Genomic DNA, 25,830 nt, shown 5'->3' with positions numbered 1-25,830 from the left:
TTGTGTTCGGATCTTTTCTCATTCGTGTGTCCATAATGATTCATAAATACCATAATTGTATATATATATATATATATATATATATATATATATATATATATTAGTTGGGAAGGCACGTGAGTTTATGACTGCACTATACAGCCTCCGCTGATTGTTCATATCTCGTACAAAACTTGTCAAAGATTAAAACCAAAATATATTAATGTCGTTACTCAGAATCTTGCAGAAGCTCCTCAGTCAATTTCAGTCTAATTCGCACAGTCTTTATCCTTTGGAAAGGGAATAAACGGCAGAAAGAGTTCAAAAATTCCGGTTAATTATAAGACAACTGGATCTGTTTCTTGCACTGCTTCCATAAACGAGTACTATGGGTGAATAGCCAATTATGTTTTTTTTTTCCATAATTCAAATAATGGTCTGAAAATATAAGAAAACATACATAAGAGATAACATTACAGAAAAGAATAAATGAATTCCGTTTCACGTTCTACATTTATGATAGACTTGCAAAGATTGGCGATTCAATATCAAAATCTGAGGTGAAAGATCTACCGATTTTGATTCCAATAAATATTAAATCTATTCTTGGGGTTTTGAAACCATATAAAAATTCTCCCTGTGTTTTATTATTCTTTCTCTAGAATATCAGAATTTAACATTGAAATCAAAATGATAGATCTAGCATTTTCGGTCTGAAAAAAGAGATAAGTGCGAAAATGAACCTATTCTTGACATGTTATCCTCCAAATAAAGATATTTATCGCTAATTCTTAATGTTTACCTTGAGTCCAATATTCAAACCGAAAGGGGTTGAGATTGATACTTCCTATTTCGATAGCAGGAAGACAGGAAGATAGGTGCTATTATTCTTCCGACGCTGAACCTCAATTAAAAATGCACTTTTCTCCATCTCTTACTATGTTTTTTTTTTTTTTTTTTTTTTTTTTTTTATTGAGATCGATTTTAAAGTCGAAACTGGAAGAATCACGTCATTTCTGCTTTGAATAGACGGTTAAGAGTAGAACTGAAATATATTCTTGGTATCTGAATCTCCTCCCCCTATAAACACTTATGGCTCTACGAATGGTGAATTACACTTTTTTTCTATAGGGATCAATATTGTAAGGTTCCATACCCTCACGCACAGCAGCTGTATGTTGACAGTACGAACACATGCTTTTACTACGAACACATGTTACTGTGTTCAAACATAAACAACAGAGACGACGGAAGGAGACTACTAGGAAGACACAAAGAGGATTCGGAAGAAATACGAAAACGACCGACCTCCCCTCATGGGCCTCCCCTTCAAAAAGTTGCCTGTTAAAAATGGACTTCAAGAGAACAAAAGTATCAGTTGACACCTGACTAATCACGTATCAATATCTTTCTCCTGGGGCCGCTATAGGCTACGGAGAGTTCCTTTAAAACCCATCTGATATTGCTATAAGCAAAGGAGATAATCTTCTCATCACCATTCTTCCGAGGCTGCCTTGAGCTAGGGAGAAATCCTTAAATTGTCTCTAGAGGCTGCAATGAGCAATTTGTCAAGCCATGAGCAACAGCGAATTTTTGACTTCTGGTTTTTACAATAGATAGAACTAGCGCAATTATGTGTACCGACTTCATTGTGAAGTAATAGATTAACATCTTCGCGGTTTACGGTGATTTTCATTGTGTTATCGGTATCCTATTCATTCACAAATGTATATTTCGCGTAGCGATAATATGTAAACAAAACATTTAAGAGTTAAAGGATAAACATTAAATATTTAGGTATTCTTACCCTTTATATATAAAAGAAATGCTCAATCGTTGATTCACTGGCTGCTCAATGTTTAGGCTAAAACGCTTAAGCTATAAACTTGAATCTTAGACAGTGTATACGATTTGTGACGAAAGTTAGCACTTAGGAAGTATTTTTAGAAATTTTACGAGGAAGGCGGTAGAATAAAATGAAATGAAATCTTTAAGTTCTACGTCCCACAGTTATGTCGGCTAGGTTAAAGGAGACGGTGATGATGAAAAATGAATGAAATAGTGGAATGAAGAAAGTGGGAGGAAACGGGAGAATCGCAAGAAAACTCACGCACACGGTGTTTGTCCACCACAGAGCCCACCCACCTTACTCGCTAAACCTTGCACTGTTTGATTATTATCTGTTACTAGACTAAAAAATATTCTGAAAGAACGGCAATTTCGCAGTGATAACGACATTATAGTAGCTGCAGAAGATTTTTTTTTTATTTATTTTCAGGGTAAGAAAAATTGGAGCAACGATGTAGGAAATGTGTTTGCCTTGAGGTAAATACCTTAAATAGCCTGAAGTTTTCATGTCTTCTGGGTCGGACCAAGAACTTATTAGCCTCCCTTGCAAATGAAATTTATCACGATAGTAATCCTTCTGTATCTTAGAATGTATATTAAGTATTATGGTATAGAGATCGTTAGTTCTGCAGTTGTTGACTACCAGGTTTGGACTTGGACTTAGTGAAATGAAATTTCACTAAATCACGACTGATAAAACACATACCAACTTCACTCAACTTAGTATGGTGGTAGAGGTTGACGAGCTTCGTGAACATTCGAGCATAGTATGATATATTATGGTGTACAGATATTTGCTTTCCAATTTATTCGCAATCGAAGTTCAGTTTGAGCTAAGTGTAATAAAGAAATTTCACTGAAACGCGATTGATAGAACTCATCCAATCTTAACCAAATTTGGGATAGTGGTACACGGCGTGTATAAAATATTATCTTGTTCAGATCTTTGCTGTTCGAGTTATTTGCCACCAAATTTGGGATTTAGACTTACTTGAATCCAAACAATAAGTTTGATCGCCAGTAACTCAAGAATCAAATGCCTGTACACTCCCAATAAAAAATTGCGACACCTAACGCCGTGCAGATAGGCCACCCAATATACACCTTCTTATCCCATAATCGTGTCTGGTAAAGAGACCCCGTCTCTCCTCCTCCTCCTTTCTTCTCTCCCATACTAAAATTAGCTAACAACATGAGCACAATTCTAATTTCAAACTACACACGTATTAGTATCGACAAAATGAAATTACAAAACCGAGACGAAACAAAATTTATAAGTTGATGTAGGGAGAAACTGAAACACACACAATGAAAAATTGAAACCAATGGATATGGCTATTACACACAAGTTTAGAAATGAAGCCCAGAGAGAGAGAGAGAGAGAGAAAGAGAAGGCAAGAAAAGAAGAAAAAGAAAAGGGAGAACAGAAAAATGTGGAATTTTAACGTAGCAAGAAAAGAACCTAACATTATAAAGTTCCGTTACCAGTAAATCTAACAGTAATATAGAAATAACGTTGGTTTTATTTTTTTTCAGGACTATTCGAATATGAAATTAAATCTTTAAGTTTAACGACTATTCGAATATGTAGAGGATGCTTGAAACATTTCCAGTCCTGGTCATCTCTGAAAGAAATACTGTTTAAACGCAAGGGAATAAGCAAAATATCTTTTCTATCATCTGGGTTACGAATCTCATTCGAATTACCGGGCTACGACGGGTTTCAATCCTCGACCCAGTGGTGGTCCATAAGTTAACCAACATCATCCAACTGATCCGTTTCAGCTCTAGCGTGTTCATTCTATCTGTGCAAATTACAACGTTATATCCGTAAGAGATTAAATCGATGCTGGATGTTCGGAACAGAAAAATCTTCGGAAAACACTACAAAATGGCAACCTCTTTGGTTATTTGAAAATGAACTTTTATTTATACTAGTTCGACACAAGATTTGTTTCCATCCTATAATTCAATGTGTTTTATTCACTTTGAAATTTGAAACATGCACGGTCTGTTACATCTATAAAGAACATCTAATTTTCCATTTGAACATTTGTAACTTTTCATTATGATACAGTTTGCACCTTTAATATATGATATTTCTGATAAAAGTGTAACAGTGAAATAGTACTAATTCAATTTTATCTTTCTTTCTTTTTTCTTTGTTTTTTTGTTCACTTTGCATTAGTAGTCTGGAATTGAAGATATAACCTACGCTACCTATTGGGTTTATTAGAATGTAGTTTGCATCAGTACGTCCAATGAACACTATCGAATTTGCAACCGAACCACGCGGAAACAAAGCATGTGTCATTATCTTTATGTGTCATTACCTTTTGACATTATCTTAGATGTGTCTCGGAGATCTACAGTTCTACTGGAAATTGAGTATGCTATCCTTTTTGAAAGTGACTTAATGAATGTTTCAAGCATCCTCTATATATTCGAATTTCTGACCTTTAGGTGCTAAAATTCTCACAAGTTTTTGTGCGTTCGAAATACCCCTTTCGTCCACGTTGAAAATTCTAGTTAGGGGAAAATGGTGCTTTTTCATCACTGTTTCCAAGTTATTGAAGAATAGTGTTACAGCTTCTTTATTGAATCAATTTATCATATTCAAACTTACTTCTTCAGGTTTCCTTACGCTTATTCTTGGATTTCTTTAAAGAATTAGTCTCAACCAGTCCTTTCTAGCAAGTTAGGTAGTTCCATCAGAATTATGCGCAATTCGACTTGCTTCAGCAAATTCGTATGCCAAACGCCGATGGTCTATAGGTGTGATACCAAACGCTTGCAACGCTTATCACATAGTCCACCAATTCGTGTTTTGTTCTCGCGAGAACACTTACGAGAGTAGCATGTTCCATATTTTCAGTTTTCATCCGTAGACGAATAGTAGATTCTAGATTCTGCTATTCCGTACAATCTACCAACTTCTCGAATCGCACACTCACCTTTAACAGCACTGATAGCTTCTCTTAGTTGTTCCTCTGCATAACTACTTCTCGTAGTTGCTCTTTCTATTCTTCCCTGTATCTTTAATCAGAGAGTGACGATATTTTGCAGATCTATTATGTATGCTTGTTATTAACATAAAACTTCTTGAGGTGCAATTCTGCGCACTGCGCAGAATATCCCATCGATTTTGCGCAGAATAACCCCACTCCGCCATTTAATAAAAAAAAACACAAAACTACGAGCTATTAAAAATTGATTAGAACTACGAATTGCCGTAATTATAATGTCCATTTACAATATAAATGGAATATAAAAGTAACGATCTAGAAATATATAAAATATAGAACGTACCTCTTAATTCTCTTGAAGACAATTTAACATCAACAGGGAAGAAATAATTCAACTGCCACTTACAGCCTAAACATTTGACATATTGGCTTCCCTCCTTTAATGTTAGTTACTAGTAACGGTCGCTTCATGGCAGCAGCAACCAATGTGTCGTAAAGAATCTCCAAGTTGAAGAAACACGTGTGCGCAGAATTATCCACCGCGCAGAATTCGACTACCTTCCCCTATTTATATTGTCAAAAGGCTCGTAAAGACCACTACCTAAAGAACTGTCAAACTATTATTAAGTTTGCTTATTTATTGAACTATATGTTTATGAGTTGCTGGATATTTTGCCAAATTATATAACGTACAAGTGTTTTGTGGAACCTTGGCAAGGCAACTGTTTGGTTTCGGGGGACTAGGCCTACTTTGCCTACGTTTAAAACAATGGCTAATATTGGCAATTACTGCATAAAATAATACTCGCTCACTGTTAAAAGGAACAATAGGCCTATCTGTCTTACAAGTCGCACGTTATTTATCGATATTCTGTACAGAAAAAAAAGTATATTTGTATATGGGTTCACGTTCACTTTAGAAGACAGTTCTACCAAATTGAAAATTTATATTGGCATTATTCGAGCAGACGGTTTTACCAAATTTTGACACATTTCTTACATTTTCAGGGTAGGTTAGAGCATTGCATTCCTTTTAGCAGAGCGTACACTAAATGAGGAGCTCCATTACTACTTGCAGATTGACTTCAGGAGGGCACTGTATAAATGCAGTTTGGACGTATGGCATAAAAACTACACTGCATAAAACACGAACCAAGTTGTGCTAGGTGGATACTAAAAAGCACGAATGCTACGCAACCGAGTCAGGGCAAGAGCGCAGCAGGGGGCTCGAGCAACAGCGAGGGTTTGCGTCCGTAGGGAGCAGGCGCGTCAGTGACGGAGGGTATGCGCATAAACGAGGATAGTGGAAGATCACACTTACACATACAATACTTTCACTATCGCTCAAAATTCATTTTAATATGCTGTGCACTGATAGTAATTACTTATATTCACACTTCCATTCCTTCGCGAAAAATGTTTCACTTCGTATTTTACTTATAAATTTTCTTTTTAGTAGAACCGTCTGCTCGAGTGAACCCTTTATATTTCGTATAATGTATATAATTATTTTCATTTTGTGGAATTTGTTAGTTAAAATCACAGGCGTTACGATTTACCTTTGAAAATAATAATTTCCGATTTAGTGTCGTAAAGCGTAGAGCGGATAACTTAAATGGTTTAGCATTTGGTATTGTTCAAACTCTAGAGTAACATTCAGGCACTTTTTCCAGGTTTGCATTCCACAGATTTTCTTAACTTCCACTTCGCTTACATCTCAGCATTGTAGGATTAAGCTTAGTTAAAGACCATAAGAGTAGAGCGCTGAAAAACATGACAAGTAATATAATATATGGCAGAGGTATACATAACTAGCCCACCACATGTGTAAGTGTAGTATTTTGTTAAAGATTCGAAGACCAAAATCTTACTAATGTTAACACAACTTTCTACATTCATGTAAACTTGCAATTCATGTCCCTTTTCCATATTACTTTCCATCTTCTTTTTTGGTTTATCATACCCTATTTCTTTGAATATCACCGAATCTCAGTTATCTTGTAAAAATAAAACTATACTAATATATGTAATCATATATTGGTAACTTCATACATTAATAATGGTAAAGTTTTAATTATCACCAGAAAGTCATTGAGATATGATGATGAAATTTTGTCAGTGTTATTTTTGGTTCTTATGTGAATGATGTTAAGGAAATTAGCTCCTAATGATTGTTATTTTTTACAGTGTGTGCCAAAAGTGATCAAAGTGCAAGATGGATAAAATTGAAAGCAAGCAGTGGGATAAAGTTACTGCATTTGAAGGGTAATAATGAAAGACAAAGATGATTTTGTCGGGCGTCCGCTAACCATGGATGAAACGTGGATATATCAGTATGATCCGGAGAACAAATCCATGAGCATGCTAGTGGAAGCATGCCTATTCTCCCTTTCCAAACAGGCAAAGGTGCAAAAGTCACAGGAGAAGGTCATGTTCTCCGTTTTTTAGGATTCTCGTGGGGTAATTCTTACAAATTACCTTACAAAAGGTCAAACAGTCACTGGGAAGTACTACAGCAATCTCCTCGACAAATTGCACGATGGTCTGAAAACGAAACGCCGCGGCATGCTTCGAAAGGTGTTCTTCTCCTAGGTGACAATACACCAGCTCACTCATCTCAAGTTGCTGTCGACAAAGCAAGGGCGTGTGGCTTCCAGGTGTTGCAGTATCTGTCTTATTCTCCCGACCTCGCACCCAGTGACATTTTTCTTGTTTCCCCAAATGAAGAATCCGTTGCGTGGTCGCTACAACACAGATAACGTCATTAATGAGGTGGAAGAGTGGTTTAAAGCACAATGTTCAGACTTCTACAATGACGGTATTCGTCCTACAAGACTATGTTCCGCGTTGTACTTTATGACAACCGGAAGTAGGAGATATGTACCATTTCCGATATCAATATTAGTCTTCGTAGAGCAATATGGTAAAAGATAGCGATAAATGGCTATTTGATATGATTTCAGCGTCCCAAAAATTAGTTCCGTCTTTAAGCTTTACTACCCCCACATTTAGTTCAGTTATTAACAAATGCTGGAAGAGATGTGTAAATCTGCGTGGTGACTACATAGAGAGAGGTTAACAACTACAAATCACAACAATCACTGTATCCTGATTTTTTTAACTATGATAATTAAAACTTTACTACACCCGCTCATAGAAGGACCATGTTCCTAAAAGTTAGGATCAGACTGCATTTGTTTCCTAGCAACTGCTAACAGTTTCGAGAAAGAAATTCGTAACAAAATAATCTTACCAAGCCCAGTGTAGTTGCACATTAAAAGTTGCCGAATCATATTAACCGCCTTTCTTGCTCTGTTCAATGGTTCTTGTGTTATTTGGATGATCCCATAGTTTATGAAAGGTTCATAATGCAAGTAATTGCCTGGATGACTCTTCAACAGATTCTCGACGAAAATCGAACCAGTGTTCCACGATGTGATAATCACACTTCTCACAGGTTTGCCACCTCTCTCCATCTTCTAACTTGCTACATATCAACAGAAATATAAAGAAAGTTTTAATTATAATAAGGAATCTCTATTATACGAAGAACTTTCACAATCTGTTTCTTCGTATAAATTATAAAGTGGGGACAATAAATGCATGTTTGAAAGTACACAAATAATTCTGCTATCATGTAAACATAGAGGACATATTTTATTTCAAAGCTTGTATTAGCTTGCTGTGTTTACTGGCTCAAAACTTCCTATTATTAAACTTTTAAAATGTCTCATCCACAAGTACGGCGTAGTCTGTCTCCAAACATGTATCAGAATAAAAATGGTAGGTAACAGCAAGTAGCGACTTTCTTTCAATAGATTCAAGGTCAAACGAATAAAATCAGTCTCCTTTTTAATCACGTATTCTGAGCGAAAGTAGTAAAAATCAAGCCTTTCCGTTGATCGTCCTTAGAGCAAAAGTGGTAATAGATAAAGGATATTTTTTTTTTTTTTTTTTTTTTTTTTAGGAATTACACGCCTCAAAAATATTTCATCGACATTCTCAAATCTCTCCTATTAGGTCTACTAGTAAATTTACTATAACTTCCGGTTTCAAAATTGATCTACATAGAGCAAAAGCAGTAAGAGATAAGGAGAACATACAGTCTGATACGGAACATACAGCACTGCAGGAATATGTTCTGTGTTGGACTTGATTCCTCCATTACAACCAGAATTAGGAGAAATGTACCAATTCCGGTTTCAATATTAGTCTTCGTTGAGCAATATGGTAAAAGATGGCGACAAATGGCTATTCGATAAGACTTCAGCTTCCCAAAAATTAGTTCCGTCTTTAACCCTCTTACTACCCCGACAAATTTGGTTATTAACAAATTTATTTAATGTTTAGTTGCGTGTTACTTGAAATAATATTACAGTAGAGCGTCGATTATCCGAAGTAATTGGGGGACATGGGTGTTCGGAAAACTGGTTTGTTCGGATAATCGAACTGTACTGTACTGTACTGTACTGTACTGCACTGTACTGGACTGTACTTCTACAGCCAGTGCCAAAGCGACAGAAGTGTGCTGATTGTTGAAACACAGCGACTTGCGGCTTAGCCGGTCAGCAGCGCCTTATGAAGGCCCCCATTAGAAGCAATGTTCCGCCAGCGGTGGCTCAGTGCGGCGACTACTGTGGGAAACTTCGTTTGGGAGTGCGGGGGATGATGGACGGTAGGGTGGGAGAATAACAGGTGCGAGCGAGTACACAGTTCGGTTAAGCGGTCGTTCGGTTGACCGACGTTCGGATAATCGACGGTCTACTGTATTTAGTAGTTGTAATCACTTCACGATGACGTCACATACTTACATAACAGAAGACAAATAAGAACACAATTCGTTGAAATAGATTTAGTTAATAACTTACATTTAGATTTAATTTACCAAATGTTAATAAACTAACTTGTTTGCAGTGTATTAAAACAGATATTTCTACTGCATTTTGATCATTTACATTTATAAAACCTAAATTAGCTTATCAAAATCAAACAAAGTGTAGAATTATTTTCTTTATTAACTCCTATATATTTAAGTTGGCATTGTCCTGTTTATGTACATGCGACACCCTCTAGGGACTGAAAGGGGAAGTGATTTTGGTGTAGGATATTAAATGCATGAAGACGTAAATTTGTAGTGATAACGCAAACATTTAGGTTTCTGCAAATATAAAGAAATAAGTTTTTAGTGGTTATTTTGGGAGTTAATTTGAGACTTAATAACTATTTGAGTGATAGCAATACTAAAATACAATTTCTACAATTTCTTGCTGGAAGGCAAGTTCTGATATGTTTTAAAGCACTGGTCCAAATCCATAATGGAAGCACTTTGCTTTAAATTTGCAGCTATAATCAATAATTATTACGTAACTTGGAACATAATACGGAATTGAAGTATGTCTTTTGGATTTGCACTATGTTTGTAAGATTTTCTTTTTCAATTATCGCCATGAGCAGCTAAAGTGATTCATAGCGTTAGATTTCCCATAGAAAATGCCGGATGGCTGTTCAATCCGTAATACTTTAAGATATAATTCGAAACATGTTTGAAAGCAATGAATGTTGTAACGAAATTCATGTCTTCGCTTGTATAACTTGATCCAAAATGTGTAAATGAAGCAATAAGATCTTAGAAAAGTCAAATTATGGAGAAAAGAGCATCTTCAAAGAAACGTTGCATACCTTTATATTTGAAATACAAATCTGAAACGACAGTAAATTAAAATTGGACTGTTATTTCTTAGCGGATCCTAATTTCAATTTTTTTCTTATTTAGAAATTTATTTTGATAATTACTAAACAGTATTCTATCTCTCTCCTCAATAAAAATAGCTAATTCAGTTTTTGATTAGCAGCAATATACTGACTTTCTGGTGTGGTGACAGTGGTCTATTTTAGTTTATTTATGTAGACATATTTATTTAAGCAACAAGGGCGCCCATCAGTGGGGCAAGGTGAGCGATCGCCCCCCTAGAGGAAATTGTACTTCAGAATATCGAAAATCCAATAGAATTTTTTACATTAGTTACAGCAAAATTTGAAACTATTTTTGAAACGTCGCTTATACTTGTCCCCCCCTTAGAAACAAGAACATGGGCGCCCTTGTTAAGCAACGAAGGTAAATAGTTTATTTCTTTGTCATAATGTGAATATATATAATTGCAATGTGCGCGCAAATGCATTGATGATGGATTGAATAGTTGAATTACATTTTAATTCAGCGTATAATAATGTATTCGTCGAAATATACCTAAATAATGTATTTAAAAAGTAACAGAATAACGATTTTTCGCAAGGGGAGAATACGTTTCATTTTGGACATAAAGGGCACCAAAACTGTCACCAATCAATTCAGAGAGCACCAAAATTATGAATTCGACACTAATATCGATCATTTTCAATTATTTTTATATGTCACCATCTCCCTTTGGAGTACTGATTGGAATTGAATGTGGATTTAAATGGTATCAAAATTGTCACTGTTCATCTCAACGATCCCGGAAACTGGGTCGACCCTAATATCGGTCATTTTCGATCATTTAATATATATATATATATATATATATATATATATATATATATATATATATATATATATATATACCCCTCCCCTTCCCCAAGTTGCGGGGCTGAATTTGGATTAAACGGCATCGAAAGTGTCACTGTTCGTCTCAGTGACTCCGAAAACTATAGATTCGACCCTAATATCGGTCATTTTCGAACATTTTTATATATCTCCCCCTCCCCTCCTCAAATTGCGGGGCTGAATTTGGATTTAAACGGCATCGGAAGTGTCACTGTCCATCTCAGTGACCCCGAAAACTATAGATTCGACCCTAATATCGGTCATTTTCGATCATTTTTATATATATCTTTCCCTCCTCTATCCGAGTTGCGGGGCTGAATTTGGATTTAAACGGCATCGGAAGTGTCACTGTTCATCTCAATAACCCGGGAAACTATGGATTCGACACTATTATCGGTCACTTTTGATCATTTTCATATCTCTCATAGCCCCTCCTCCTCTAAGTTGCATTGTCAAAATGAAATGATAGAAACCATCCTAGGTCCCAATCTCATCCATGTTGGAAATTTGATCGGGATCGATAGGGTGGTTCAAGAGTTACCAAGTTACAAACATATTCACTTTCATTAAAATACCTACCGCTACAAAGTATATCAATACTTTTGATTATTATGGATTATTATTATTATTATTATTATTATTATTATTATTATTATTATTATTATTATTATTATTATTATTATTATTATTATTAAAAATCCTGGTGCAAAAACAAAATTTAACATCATGGTATGTGTTAAAATAATATAATTGTATTTTTGGTAGAGATGTGCAGATCTATATATACATTAATTAACTTACGTGGCACTTATGTTGTACTGTCCATTTTGGTAAGGATATCTGTCCATCTCTTTAGGAATCAACTCTCTTTCCTCAATAAGAACTTCATTTATATCCTCATTAAAGTCCACTGCTCGTTCGATAAACATTTCATGACTGTTCTCACTAATTCTCAACATTGGTTCCACGATCATTTCAGGAATATTATTTCTCTCCAATTCTCCAACACCATTTGGCCAAGACTATTTTACATGAAAGCAAATTAGTGTGAAGTTTTACAGAAATCAACGCAGACAACGTTCGTTCAGATTTAATAGAAATTTTTCTATTACAAATGAATTGAAAAGTGGCACACAGATTATCATAGTAGAACTTTTCAGAGAAATATTCTTACGTTTCACTATATTTTGCTTACTTTGGTGTACCATAAAACTATGCTACTACAATTTAACAATTTTATCAATTTAATAAAAATACGAACCAGCCTGTGTTGGGTGTCCACTAAAACCAAGTTTATTAGACCAAGAGATAGCACACATTTTATTTAGCCCTGTTTACCATAAACTTAGTTATGTGCTTAAGATTACCCATAAACTACAGTCTTCAGAAAGTTTTTTTCTTAACGTTGGTGAGTGGTGCGGGTCAGAGTAATGACTTCATCAACATGGCTGCCACGGGAATTCATAGCACAATTTTTAACTGAGGATAACTTTCCTCTCAATGAGGGTAGAAACTTCATTCGAAAATCAAATTGAAGGTAATAAACGTGTCTAAAATTTGATGTTATTGCCGTTTATTTACATTGGCACCATCTTCAAATATGGCGCATGATTCGCTCAAAATTTAGTTTAATTCGCAAAACTTCATTGGCAAATAACTATGAAACCATTATAGATATGAAAAACAATATGAAATAAACGTGATAGAGCAGAGTTTGAGGTTTGCAACGATATCCATATCATTACTATATCTTAAAAATTGAATGAGTAATTCGATTTTATGTATCATATGTTGTTGTATTCTCGACCTCTAATATTATTCAAAACATAATGTGCAGACCACTTTTATTTATCCCCAAGTTTACCATAAAGTTTTTTAAGTGCTTAAGATTTCACATAATCTATAGAATTGAGAAAGGTTTCTCTGAAGATTAATGAATGATGGGGAACCGAGTAATGACGTCATCAAAATGACTGCCGCGCCAACGTGTAATACTTTACTTAAACAAATATAATTATACAACGAAACGTCGTAGAGAATCGCTCTTTTTTTTCTAAATGCTCTTAATGAAGTAGCCTTTGTTTCGTGTTATATCAATATATTTCATAGAACCAATAGTCTTCCTGATATTTAGCTTGAAAGTTACATTTTTCGATTTTTTTTGTAACATAGTGAATTTTAAAACAGTAAGGAAATAAAATTTATGGAAGCACAAAAAGTTTCCTAATATTGTGCAGAATGAAATATGGTCTTTGGATAGACAAAAAGATAGTAATTGCAGTCATAGTATTTTTCTCGAAGCCAAGAACTTAATCAATACACTGTTGTAGGGATAAGTTAAGATGTAGATTATTGATAGTCTTATAGGCAAATAACAAAACTTATGGGAAACTTGGGATAAATAAAGTGTGTTCTCTCTTTCTTGATCTATGAGTGAAGATTGACCTCTTTAATTTACTAATATGGATTTAGAATGTAATATAAACAAAGTAACAAAGAAATTAAATATTTTTATGTAAAGTTCGTTCATTGTGTAATAGGCACATTTGTACCTAGGCATCTGACTACATTTTTGTAAGTACTGTAACGTAATATTCTACTGGTTAAGAAAACTTAAAACTAATGCTACATATTACAGTAGATATCAGAAACAATGTAAAATCCGTTCTTGCGTTCCGCTTTAAACATTTTTAATACACATCTTACTACTCATAATCGAAATCATTGTCACTATCACAGCTTGATGAAGCAGCTTCATCCTCACTTTCAGAATTATCGTCAATTTCGGGCGAAAAGGGGCATGGGGGACTCATTGGTAGAGCACTTACCTGATTCGATCCCAGACCAAGTATGTTTGTGATGAACAACATTGTGTCCATGGGTTTTCTCGTGGTATTCCCGTTTCCTCCCGCATCCTGATTCCACCAATTCTTTCATTACCATTCACTTGCCTTAATTAGGTGACGTCATTTAGGGAGGGGGCAGCAGGAAACAATTGCGCGCCCCAAGAGTTTGAGGAACACATATATTTTACCCGATTGTCTACTAACATACTAGTACAAAACGTGAAAGTCTTATGTCGGTGGTGATCTTGCCCCTCTCAAGTGAAGTCTGCCTTCCTTGCCTTAATTATCGTCTTCCTTAGACTAAAGAGCATACTCATGGTATGTTAAACTGAAACATTTTCCTACTTCCTTATGAAGGAATAAATATTGGTGGGAAAAAATTTTTTAACAGATTTCAACTTGAGTGAAAACATAATTCTATTTTACCTTTTGATAGCCTCATTCTTCCAAAAACTCTGTCTGGATAAGCCGTAACTATGTTTGGTAAAATTTTGCGTCAACAACACCACACCCACCCACTATCGAGACGCACCAGCTAGTGTAATAAGTATGTTCATAATGTATTCATTTTGAAGAATATGAAGTTGCGAAAAATTCTTCTCCTGCGTGCGTCAATTTTCGAGTTCGTGTGTGACTTTCCGCTAATATCGTATTCCTGCATTTTTACAGGGCCAAAAGTATTATTGATACAAATACGTAACTGGTTAGTTTATTTGATTGAATTTATTGGTGTTTCTGAAAATAAAATTTCAATAGTTTCAAACAAAATTTTTATTTATCTAAAGATGCATTATTAAAAAAATATTTTTGATTGAATATTCTGGTAGTTATAACTGAATTATTTCTGTTGTTTTACGGTAAGGTATGTGATGTGTTACAAATTTTAAGATGTGTCTTTGCATGCTTGGTTGCTCGTAAGTTGAATTGCTTCGGCGCAGTGTAATAGAATCTTCTTCTTAACCAACATTATGGTATCGTATGTCCCATTGCAAATTTAAAGTGACTGAAATTCTTGACTTCCCGAGGTTGTGTGGGACATCATAGAGATACGAACCCGGGACTTACCGAAAGAATTTCTTTTCCTTTCTCTTTTTCTGGATGTAATTAATTAATGCTAGTTAACTCCATACGGCATGCCGTGCCATATATGGCACATACCCTTCTTTTTTTACTTTAGCTTTATTGTGATTTATCAAAAGCATCAAATGATTGTTTTGTCTGCTGTGTGAGATATAGACGTGTATGAATAAGAGATTTTGGTGTCATCTGGCATGTTCTTTGTGAGTTGTAAGTGTGTCATATATGGCACTTACTTATTTCTCATCGGAATGAAGTGAAAAATCTAAAATTCAAGTTTTAATTCATTTTTCAAGTTTCCATATGAGGATTTCCAATACTGATTATTTTTTTTTTCGCTAAAAGAAAAAAAATTATTCAGAAAGGGGTTAAGCCTTTCGGTAAGGGAATAATAGGTTTCACTTTGTTTGTGAACGCCCCCTAACTCTGAGCAAGTTGTCTTCAATATATGGTATCGTTCACTTTGTGCGTTTAGGTACTCCAAAGGAAACGCAAACCATTGATACCAACCACGGACACTTTATATCCTCATATTATTTTAACATGGAAACTTCCCTGCTCTGACCAGAAACTGAACTCACGAACAATGACTAAGACTATTGAGCTCCAGTCTAGACGGCAGAAATAAAGAGAAGAGATGCAATCACCAGTTGAGAGTACACAATCTGCATATCATACCCCTTTCGTAGACCCTATCATCATTAATTGCTCTAGCGTGTTTGACCCATTCTCTACCTATTACTTGACTGTTGTTTCTTTCCATGTTTTCTTACCTCGATAATTCTCACTGCGTGCTCATAATATATTTGTTTCACTCTTCTGCATTTTGAAAGCCTGTTAGTAAGCACAATTACTGTTACTGCCACACAGATTATGAGAATAATATTACAGATCATTAACGCTTCGGCCCTGGTGTTCGTTTCTGGACTGGAAGAAAACAGAATTGATTATTTAAAAAATGTGTGAACATAATACTATGAAATATGTCCAATTAAAATCTCTTCATGAAATGTGGTGCAATAGGACAACTTGTATCATTTTACTGATATATTGTTAATAATTTCTAACACAAATAGCTTGCATATGTTTTGTCTCTTTCCAGAAATAACCATCCAAAATTTCTCCAAAAACAATAAATGAGTGATGATCCAGTTTCTAACTGCGGAAAACTGCTATTTCGTGGAAGTGTTTAGACGGCTGAACAAGTAGCATTGGCGAACTATCTCCAAGACTACTTTCATGAACTGGGCCCCAAACGTTCTCAAAAAAGGAAAACAAATCGTCAGAAAACTACAAACAAGTTCTGTCCACAGCAGGTCCATTGGTTGGAACAGAGAAACCACGTTGATTGTGAAGGAAGCAATTCGCGCCGATAGAAGAAACAATCGATCTCTCACAAAGCAATCGATCTCTCACGAAGCAATTCAATAGTGGCATTTGCATTTGTCCATTTAATAGTACAGAGTAAAGATACCTGGATATAAAAAAATGTGGTCCCAATGACCTCAAATGCTTAGAAAGAAATTTCTAACAAATAGCACACACATGGGATGTTCACTTGAACACTTGATTCGTTGTCAGTAGACGGGGGATAACTTTCTGATAGTGGTTTGCCAGAGACAAATATTAGTATAATCAGTTAGAACCAAGTTTAAATTCATCTAAATTCAGTGGAAACATCCGTTGTTCCCATATCTGAAAAACTAGAATCCCAAAAATCAGCTGAAAAGTAAAGATTACTGTTATCTTCGATTATTGTGGATCATTTTTCAAGTTCAAGGACCGAGAAGAAACCACCAACAAATACCTATGCAGTAACACTCAATATGCGTTCGGAACGCACTAAAAAAAAGAAACGTTGTGACATTTTATCGTCAGAGTCGTTCTGTTACACAATAATGCTCCTCTGTATATTACTCACAAAGTGTTTTCATATGCTAAGTCAAATGTAAAACCTTCAGATTTCGAAGTTTTCGAATCTCTAATACACAAGTTTAAGGTAAAGCTGTAGGACAGTCGCACTACAGTGATTCAAAACCCAAACACCCTAATAATTAATAAAGAAAACTCAGCACCTAGTCACAAGAAATAATGCAATGCTATATTTTTTGTTAAGTATAGTATATGTTCGACCGTTTTCAAAAAGAAAACGGCTGAAGTATAAAAATATTAGGTGAATATTGACCGTAAACCCCAGTATACACCCAAGTACATCTTTGTTTCTATGTACTTACCAAATTTTCAAACGTCACCTTTGACAAATGACTTCAACATTGCGCATGGACAAACTTCGTTGGTATGTGTTTCCCTTGTGAGTGACCAACATTTACTATCATATTCGTCTGTGAACTTTTATTTCTGAAGAACAATTGTTTATTTCAAGAATTTCATAACCGATCGGTCCAAAATTGGCGTTAAGGTAACTTAAGCCTTATCAAATTTAGTTGAGATCAATCAAGACCAAAGGACATATATTCACAACCTCAAAATGATTTACTAAAACCCGTAAACTTCTACTTTTCAAGAACGGATTGTCCAATTTAGACCAAAATTGGTACAGCTTATTTGGATTGCCTTCGAGCCTTGTATTCGAGAATCGAAGAATAACAACCCAGAAGATGCAGAGTACTAGTTCATTAGCAAGGGACCTGTTCACACTAGTCTTTTTTCATTTACAGTACAACAAAGTGTGTGCTCAATCGCTTCCAAAACATGTCACAGAAGACCAAAAAACATTCCTAATTGCGCTACATTACAGAGGAAAATAACTTTGTCCCGGATTGTGGCTCATACTAAAAACTCGTACTATTTCTTCGATCCAGTAATGAAACGAATGAGTATGGAATGGTCACATCGTGGCTCATCAGCGCCAAGAAAATGTTGTTCGTCAATATGAGAAGGGGAAGTAATACTGACGTGTTATATACAGGACCGGATTGAGGAGGGTGCAAAGGTGCACGTGCACCAGCCCGCCTTCAATGTAAATATACACTACCAGAATGATAAACTAGCAGTGAAAATAGCAACACTTTCCGAAAATTTCTGCTGTCACGTTTCCTTTTGGGCTTAACAGAAAGCGAAATTTTGCAAAATCAATAGTGTTAGTCAATATTCTGAGGGTTGAAGGAAAAGGATGTATCGTGAGCAGACAGCATTTTCAGGGCAATTCTTCATTCACACTACAGATACCTAAAGGCATTTAAAAAAAACAATAATTCAAATGTACTGGTAGTTATTGGTGCACCCCCATCAGAAAATCCTGAATCCGGCCCCATATATACATATATATATGAGAATGAATCATTACTGTTGGAATGTTTCGAACTACGGGATACAAAAGATGCAAACATATACTGTCAAATCTTATGCAATGTACAGAAGGCCATTAAAAACCGCAGACAGGCTATGTTGTAAAACGGAGTTATTCTTCTGTAATGCACGCCCTTATATGTGGCAAGTTTCAAACAATCTGCAGCAAACTTTTCGATGAGGAATTCTCGAGTACCCACGCTATATCCTGGATCCCTCGTCCTTCGATTTTGAAGTGTTCGGACCCCTGAAAAAATCACTAAAGGAACGCAGGTTTGCAAATAATAAAGAGGTTACAGATATTGTGAAACAATGGTTCCGTACACACAGACGATGGTGGAAACTAGAGTAGCCAATCAGACGTGCCAATGTGCAGTTTTTTTTCTTCATTGAGTTAATAGTTTGACGATACATATGGGCAGATCCTCTATTTTATAACATACTTGGTATAAACATCGTAATAAAATATTATTCTCCTGTTTTCGTTTTAGTTCCTATAGTTTCCGCCAGATGGCAGAATAGATTAGTCTCACTATTTCAGTTTTCAACAACTTTGTTTGCAGAAATGGCTTTAATGATGAGAATTATTAACTGAGAATATTGCAATAAAACAGTATATTTCACATTCAATGCACTTAATGACGAAATAATCGTTTCTTTTTCTTATTTGAAACGTATTTATGTTCAAACTGTTCTACTTACGTACTTATCTCTCTTCCTTGGAATAGCTTCTGCTCGTTCAAGTAATGTTGGCAAGTCCTACGAGACTGTGTTTTGTTCCTACATGCGACTGCTCGGATTTCTAGTATGTGGTTTCAACAAGTGAAACCTAGACAGGTGTAAGTTTCTCAATTGCGGGGAGGGGGAGTCACCCTTCATTGCTTTTTTAAGCAAATCTTCATTAAAATCTTTTAGTGAAAATCTCACTACGCCTAGTCCCAAAATTTAAAGGTTCATTATTCGAGAACCAAAGAACGATACACCATAATACCACATAGTATGCTTGTATAGCAGATCGAGGGCTAACACCAGTTTTATCCAGATTGGAATAGTTCGTCATTGATTTTTTGGTAAAATACATGAAGGACGAACAGAGGTACCAATGAAGCGTTTCCTATTTCAATCACTGATATAATTGACAATTTAAAATACCGGTCACTTTATTACATTATTTATTTATTTTGTTTGCTTCGTGCTTTTACCGGGGAATACAGCCATTTCTGGTTTTGTCAGAGGAAAGGGGGCAAAGCTGTCTACAAACATAAGAATTTCACATTTTGTTAGTATTTTAGTATACAATTTATTAAATGAATGAGTTTCTTAAACTAGGAGGGGCAATTGCGCACCTGGCCTCCCTAAACGACGCCCTTGTTTCAACGAGGATTTGCACTTTCAGAGTTGGAAGACTGTTCCTCCTCCCTTGGGGCTAAAATACATAGCGATCACATGTCACTGTTCTGCAGAGCACGTCTTTTAACAAATAGTTTTCCAATGTATCAAGTAAGCAAATAAGTGATAGCTAAGAGTTCATTTTTTGGTGATATTGTCATATTTTCAAGGGTTGATAATGCGTTGATAAAGAAATAGGCTACCGGTTTTCAATTATCATTATGATAACGAACTTAACTACACTAGTGCCTCTGTGATTGTAGCTGCCAATAATGTTATAAATAGAGGATCTGCCCATCTGCCATCCGTCATCCTACTAAATCGATGAAGCCAAAAAACAACCAAGCATTGGCACGTCTAATTGGCTACTCTCGTTTCCTCCATCGTCGGATTGGCTACTTTCGTTTCCGCCATGATTGTTGGCTCAAAACATGGCGGTCTTATTGGGCGGAGTAGGCAGAGTAGGGATGGCGAAACTGTGACGTATGGCTTCAAGATTTTGTTGTAAGGGCAGATCCTCTATTTTATAAGATACTTGGTAGCTACATGCAATCGCTCTGCCCCCTTGCGGAAGAAAATAGTACTACAATCCTGACTTTGACACTTGAACATCATTATTTTATATTTCAGTAATAAAATGCTTTACTTAATAATTTCAAAATGCATTTCACTTGAAAATGAAAATAATTGTATGCGCATCGCTTAACCACCGCATCACTTAATATTGGTTGGTTGAAACTAATGAAATAACCAACCATAAATTGGAGTTGGTGGAAATCAAACAATTTTGACTGTCATAAAATGGTGATATCCCGAAGTTATTTTGCGCATGAGATATCAACCACATACTAGCGTTAGGCCGACCATTTTGACTACTTGGGGTAGCTCTCCTTCACATTTTAACTTTGCCAGCTCCGATTAAAGTTTCCGGAAAAGAAAACTGTTCTAAATACTGTAAACAAGTTATTTCCAACATAATGTAGACTCATGTCCAAAATGATTGTCGCGTATCTATCACTGGCGCAAATCCCGGAGGAATGAGGGGGACATGTCCCCTCCAATCTTGGAACTGGGAGGACTGTCCCCCCCTAATAATCCGATTTGAAATGTGTTCTTTTGGGAAGAAATGTGATGATTTGTGTCCGATTGCCACAAAGGGAAATGAGATTAAAGTGATGTCCCCCCGAATAAGCCTCAAATCTGCCAGTCTCCCAATGTTGAAGGCAACTCTGCTCCCCTGATCCTCCACAGCATTGTGTTTGTCTTTGAACTTCATAAATATTTTGAACATCGCTATAAAAAAGGAAAAAAAGGAACGGTCCTACTTGTCCCCCCCTCCCAACGTTGAAGACAGATTTTCGCCGCTGGTATCTATAACTGTCTTCTTGTAAGAATATAATTTGATAATGATTTTGCAGGGTACTTTTAATGCTGATACTATGTGTATAATCAGGGAATGTACCGTATATTTGAGGTAAATTTCATAGGAAAACAATTATAAATACGAAAATTAGAATGAGTAAAACAAAATGTCGCTAAATGAACAATAAAATTCTATTTTCGTTTTATTGTTCTTGTTTACTGGTCTTTTGACATGAAATTTGCCACATACATGTCTTTGCCGATTATACAATCCTAACATTATAAGAAATAACCGGGCAAATTCGTTATCAAATTATATTCCTACAACAACATATTTATAGACATGCGACAATAATTTTGGACATGAGTGTACTATGGCGTCACCGTTTTCTGGTTAGTTCTCACAAAACACATATCAGGCTTGCCAACCGTACGATAATTTATCGAGATTACGATAAGCATTAAGCTGTAAACGATAATGTCCATGCGATAATAGGTGAATATACGGTAATTTTGGAACGCATACATTTTTGCTGTAGATATGCATTAAATAAAATATAAAATACACACAAAAAGGTTTTCAACAATCATTCCCGCTAAAATGAATAAATAACGATTTGAGAATTGGCAAATGACAACCCTGCACCCATTCTTTAATTCAATTACGTTTACGAGGGAGTGGAAATATTGTTATTGTTCAGAGCAACGTCAATAAGAATTTTTAAAAGAATGGTGAGGACAGTTACGTCGACTTGGTGTTGGAAACTAAAGATTACTAGATAGGATTATTATATATATTATTGTTATTAGTACTAGTATTAAACTTCTTTCTGGGGGCCGCGGTGGCTCAGTGGTAGAGCGTTTACATCTGGTGCTTGGGGTCCCGGGTTCGATCCCAGCCACCGCCAAGTGAACTTTCTGGTAGACAAACACCGTGTGCGTGGGTTTTCTAGGGATTCTCCCGTTTCCTCCTTTCTTCATTCCACCATTTCATTCATTACTCATCATCACCGTCTCCTTTAGCCTAACCAGCATAACCGTGGGACGTAAAACTTTAAAGATTTCATTTCATTTTTAAACTTCTTTCTACAATTATCACATGCATAACGAATATACGATAATTTCTTGAAATATACGATAATTTTATAGACGAAAATCGATGAATTTGTTCTCTGAGGTTGACAACCCTGACACATGCAGAAAGCGCAAAAAAAAAAGAAAAAAAAGAAACGTGACGGTCAAGATTACAGTGGTAACAAACAAACAATAATGTCAATGGCGGGTTGATGGTTTCGTGGATACGCAACTCGCGACACTAGTCCACTGGCAACCTTGCTGTAGTCTATTCTCTTATCTGGATTTCTAGCGCCTTATCCAGAGTCGTTTTGACGTCTGATTAAGGTGATACTACGGGTTTGACTAACGGATGGTTATCAAAATTGTATTCAAAGACTCTGATTAGGACGTAGTATTTGACGAAGATAATCACATGTGACTAATTAATCTAGAGCAGAGGCTAATCTTTTACCCACGGTTTAGCGAGCGACACAACATTTCGTACTTTGTATTTCATTTATTTTCATTTTTACAGACTACGCATGCGCTCATCTACTTTTTCGTAGTTGCCACATTTATTTTTCTCACCCGATGCATTGGGGTTATATAAGTTAATCATACCCAGATCAACTTTTTAGTTGTACTCAAAGCAAACTCTGAATACCAAAAAGTGCACCATCCTTAGTAAAGAGCTAGTATACCAGTAACTAGACTGTAACTAACCCTCGATTTACGAATTCTCTCTAAATACCTTCCCTTCACTCTATCTATTTCTCACAGCCAGTGGTAACCTCCGAAGATTTTATCCAGGGGTGGGACCAATTCAATATACAGAAAATAAAAGTAAAAATAACACAGCGATAATACTGCTATCTCACTTTGAGTACAATCGAAGACATCCCCCAATGGTATTTCCCTCCTCTTGCGGGTCACTCCCTGAAATCTTATGATCACTAAACTGTGTTGCTGCGTCATACATAGGCCAATTGGAACAGTTTGCATTTAACCAACTAAAACTTTTATTGCGCCACGAAACATGAAAGAATATTGACCAGCCACAAGGCTTGTGTTCAATTAGAGTGATCTGTGCCTCAACTATCAATCCATTCTGGGCTTTTACATAAACTTCACTCTTCTCCATAACAATACATACGTCTTAGCATTCAGAGGCCGTAGTGGCTTAGTGGTAGAGCACGGACCTCTTCTGCGTGGGGTTCCTGGTTCGATCCCAGCTCGCGCCAAGTAGACTTTGTGGTGGACAAACATCATGTGCGTAGGTTTTCTCGGGGTTCTCCCGTTTCCTCCTACTTTCTTCATTCATCATTTCCATTAATTTCTCATCATCACCGTCTCCTTTAGCCTAGCCGGCGTAACCATGGGGCGTAAAACTGAAAGATTTCATTTCATTTACATAAGTCTTAGCGTTCCAACTGCTTCACGCTGTTGGCTTATATTCGAAAGTTAAGTATAGATTTCACCAAGTCTCTAACAACACGAATCATGTTTATACTGTACATACTTACATCACTAATAATAATAACTCTATTCCAGAATTTTCAGATATTAGTGGTTGTCCTATCTATGGTAGTACAACTCTTTGATTGCAGCTTGATTTCCCTTCTCTAAATATGCTTAAAATATAACTTTCGAATGACTTACCTATATAGTGAAGAATACGTAGATACATATGTGATTACTCTTTCCGACGAGGCCAGAGTACATGTTAAGAGATAATGAAATATGAAACTTAATGTAAATATTAAAACTTTCTTACTTACGCTTCCATTAGTGTCAAAATATGCGGATGATTTATATAGAATCGATTCGAAACTACGAGGTAGGAGTTATCTAAGCAGTGTACACAATCCAGACAATTGATATGAGCTTTCTGATAAGTTATCATACGTTGAAGTTGTATGCAGAAACTTTTTAGGTAGTTGTTAAGAAAAATACATTATCGTTATTTCTTCACTTTTACTTATATTGTAATATTTCTTGTGGTGTTTATCTGAAATAACTTTGTGATGGAGGAAACAAGAAAAAAAAATATTAACAAGCGATTTTGCATGCATTTAACTTCTCTTCTAAATTCATTTATTTTCCAAGCATTTTACCCCCTACTATAGTTGTAAACATGCTGCGTTATTACATGGTGTTAAATCATAGTGTTAATTCAGAACCTGGTTATACAGGGAAAAGAAAATGTCACTAACGAATATCCCCACAACCATTCCATTGCCTAGGTATTTGTCCTCTATTTTTATGTAAGTCAACATCAATTTGAGTAACGAAGGACCTGTCCTATTATGTAACCCTCGATGTCCAAAATGCAATGTGGGTTGCAGGCAGGAAAGGCGTTCTAGAATAAGCTAAGTCCGTATATTTCAGCTGTTAAACATATCTTAAATGGTTCTTTCCTACCCCGCCATTTTTAGCACCTCATTCGTTTTCCCTTTGATCTAGCCAATCCTCTGCATTCTTCTCCACGCCAACATTTTGAAAGTCTTGGAATAAACGTCCAGCACCAAGAGATAATACGATACGAATATTCAAAAATAAATGCAGAGCAGTCAATAAAAAGTAAGTTCATTTATTTAGTTCGCATTCGACAATGCAGATTTTAATACAGGGATACTTGACTATCACAATACGTTTCATAGTGTGGGAGTAATAAAAATATGCGCACCTCCAGAAATAGTTAAAAGAACTGAAATTTCCAGAGTCAGTGAAGTTCCCAAATCTGATCATGTTGCTAGTCTTTGTAAACAAACAATCGAAGTCTACAAAAGGCCAACTAAGTTAATCTGGGAATCAAGATTTCGATAATGATGGATGTTTTATCAGGGACATAAATGACAAACTTGATGTTAAAAAGCTAGAGTTTCTTGACAATATATGGTTGAGTACTCATTTCTTAATTGTCTCCAACCCCTTTATGGAGAGGTTTTATGCACATTTTGACGGCAAACTCTCTGCAGTTTACTGAATAAGACACGTCTCATTGAAAAACTTACTCCATTGTTGCTGTCTCAGAATATTAACGTTTTGCAAGCGGAAGGAGATGCTGATGAAATGATCGTGTCGACAGCTATTGATATGTGTGCTACACAGCAGTCAGTTGCTATTGTTGGTACAGATCAGGCCCGTATCCACGGGGGAGCTAGGGTGGGCCGGGTTGGCCCCCCTAAAATTTTCACAGTAGGCTTGCAAATGAACTATAATATGGTTGGGTCGGGCCCCCCCTAACTTCTACCGCCTCCCCCCCTACATTTTTGAGCTGGCTACCGGCCTAGTACAGGCACTGATTTGTTAGTAATTATGATAGGACGCTCAAAACCAGAAAATCACCTGTACTTCGTAAAACCAAAATCTACCGCAAGGGAAATTAAATGTTACGGTTTGGGATGATTAGTAA

The 25,830-nt window shown here is 36.0% G+C and overlaps 1 protein-coding gene across 1 annotated transcript; it reads right to left on the bottom strand.

Annotated features, from left to right (window-relative positions):
* Positions 1-255: 255 nt before the first annotated feature.
* Positions 256-16,211, bottom strand: LOC145683812 (uncharacterized). The gene is made up of 4 exons (XM_081755406.1): positions 16,073-16,211; positions 12,178-12,398; positions 8,047-8,280; positions 256-417 (listed from the first exon to the last, which is right to left on the bottom strand). The coding sequence occupies exons 1-3, from the start codon at positions 16,193-16,195 to the stop codon at positions 8,157-8,159; spliced, it is 468 nt and encodes a 155-aa protein (XP_081611532.1). The 5' UTR covers positions 16,196-16,211; the 3' UTR covers positions 256-417; positions 8,047-8,156.
* Positions 16,212-25,830: the final 9,619 nt, after the last annotated feature.

Source organism: Thermobia domestica, chromosome 4 (assembly GCF_964235325.1).
Source record: "Thermobia domestica chromosome 4, izTheDome1.hap1.1, whole genome shotgun sequence".
NCBI lineage: Eukaryota > Metazoa > Arthropoda > Insecta > Zygentoma > Lepismatidae > Thermobia > Thermobia domestica.
The sequence above is the reverse complement of the archived record's forward strand: the minus strand, read 5'-3'. Positions and strand labels throughout refer to the sequence as shown.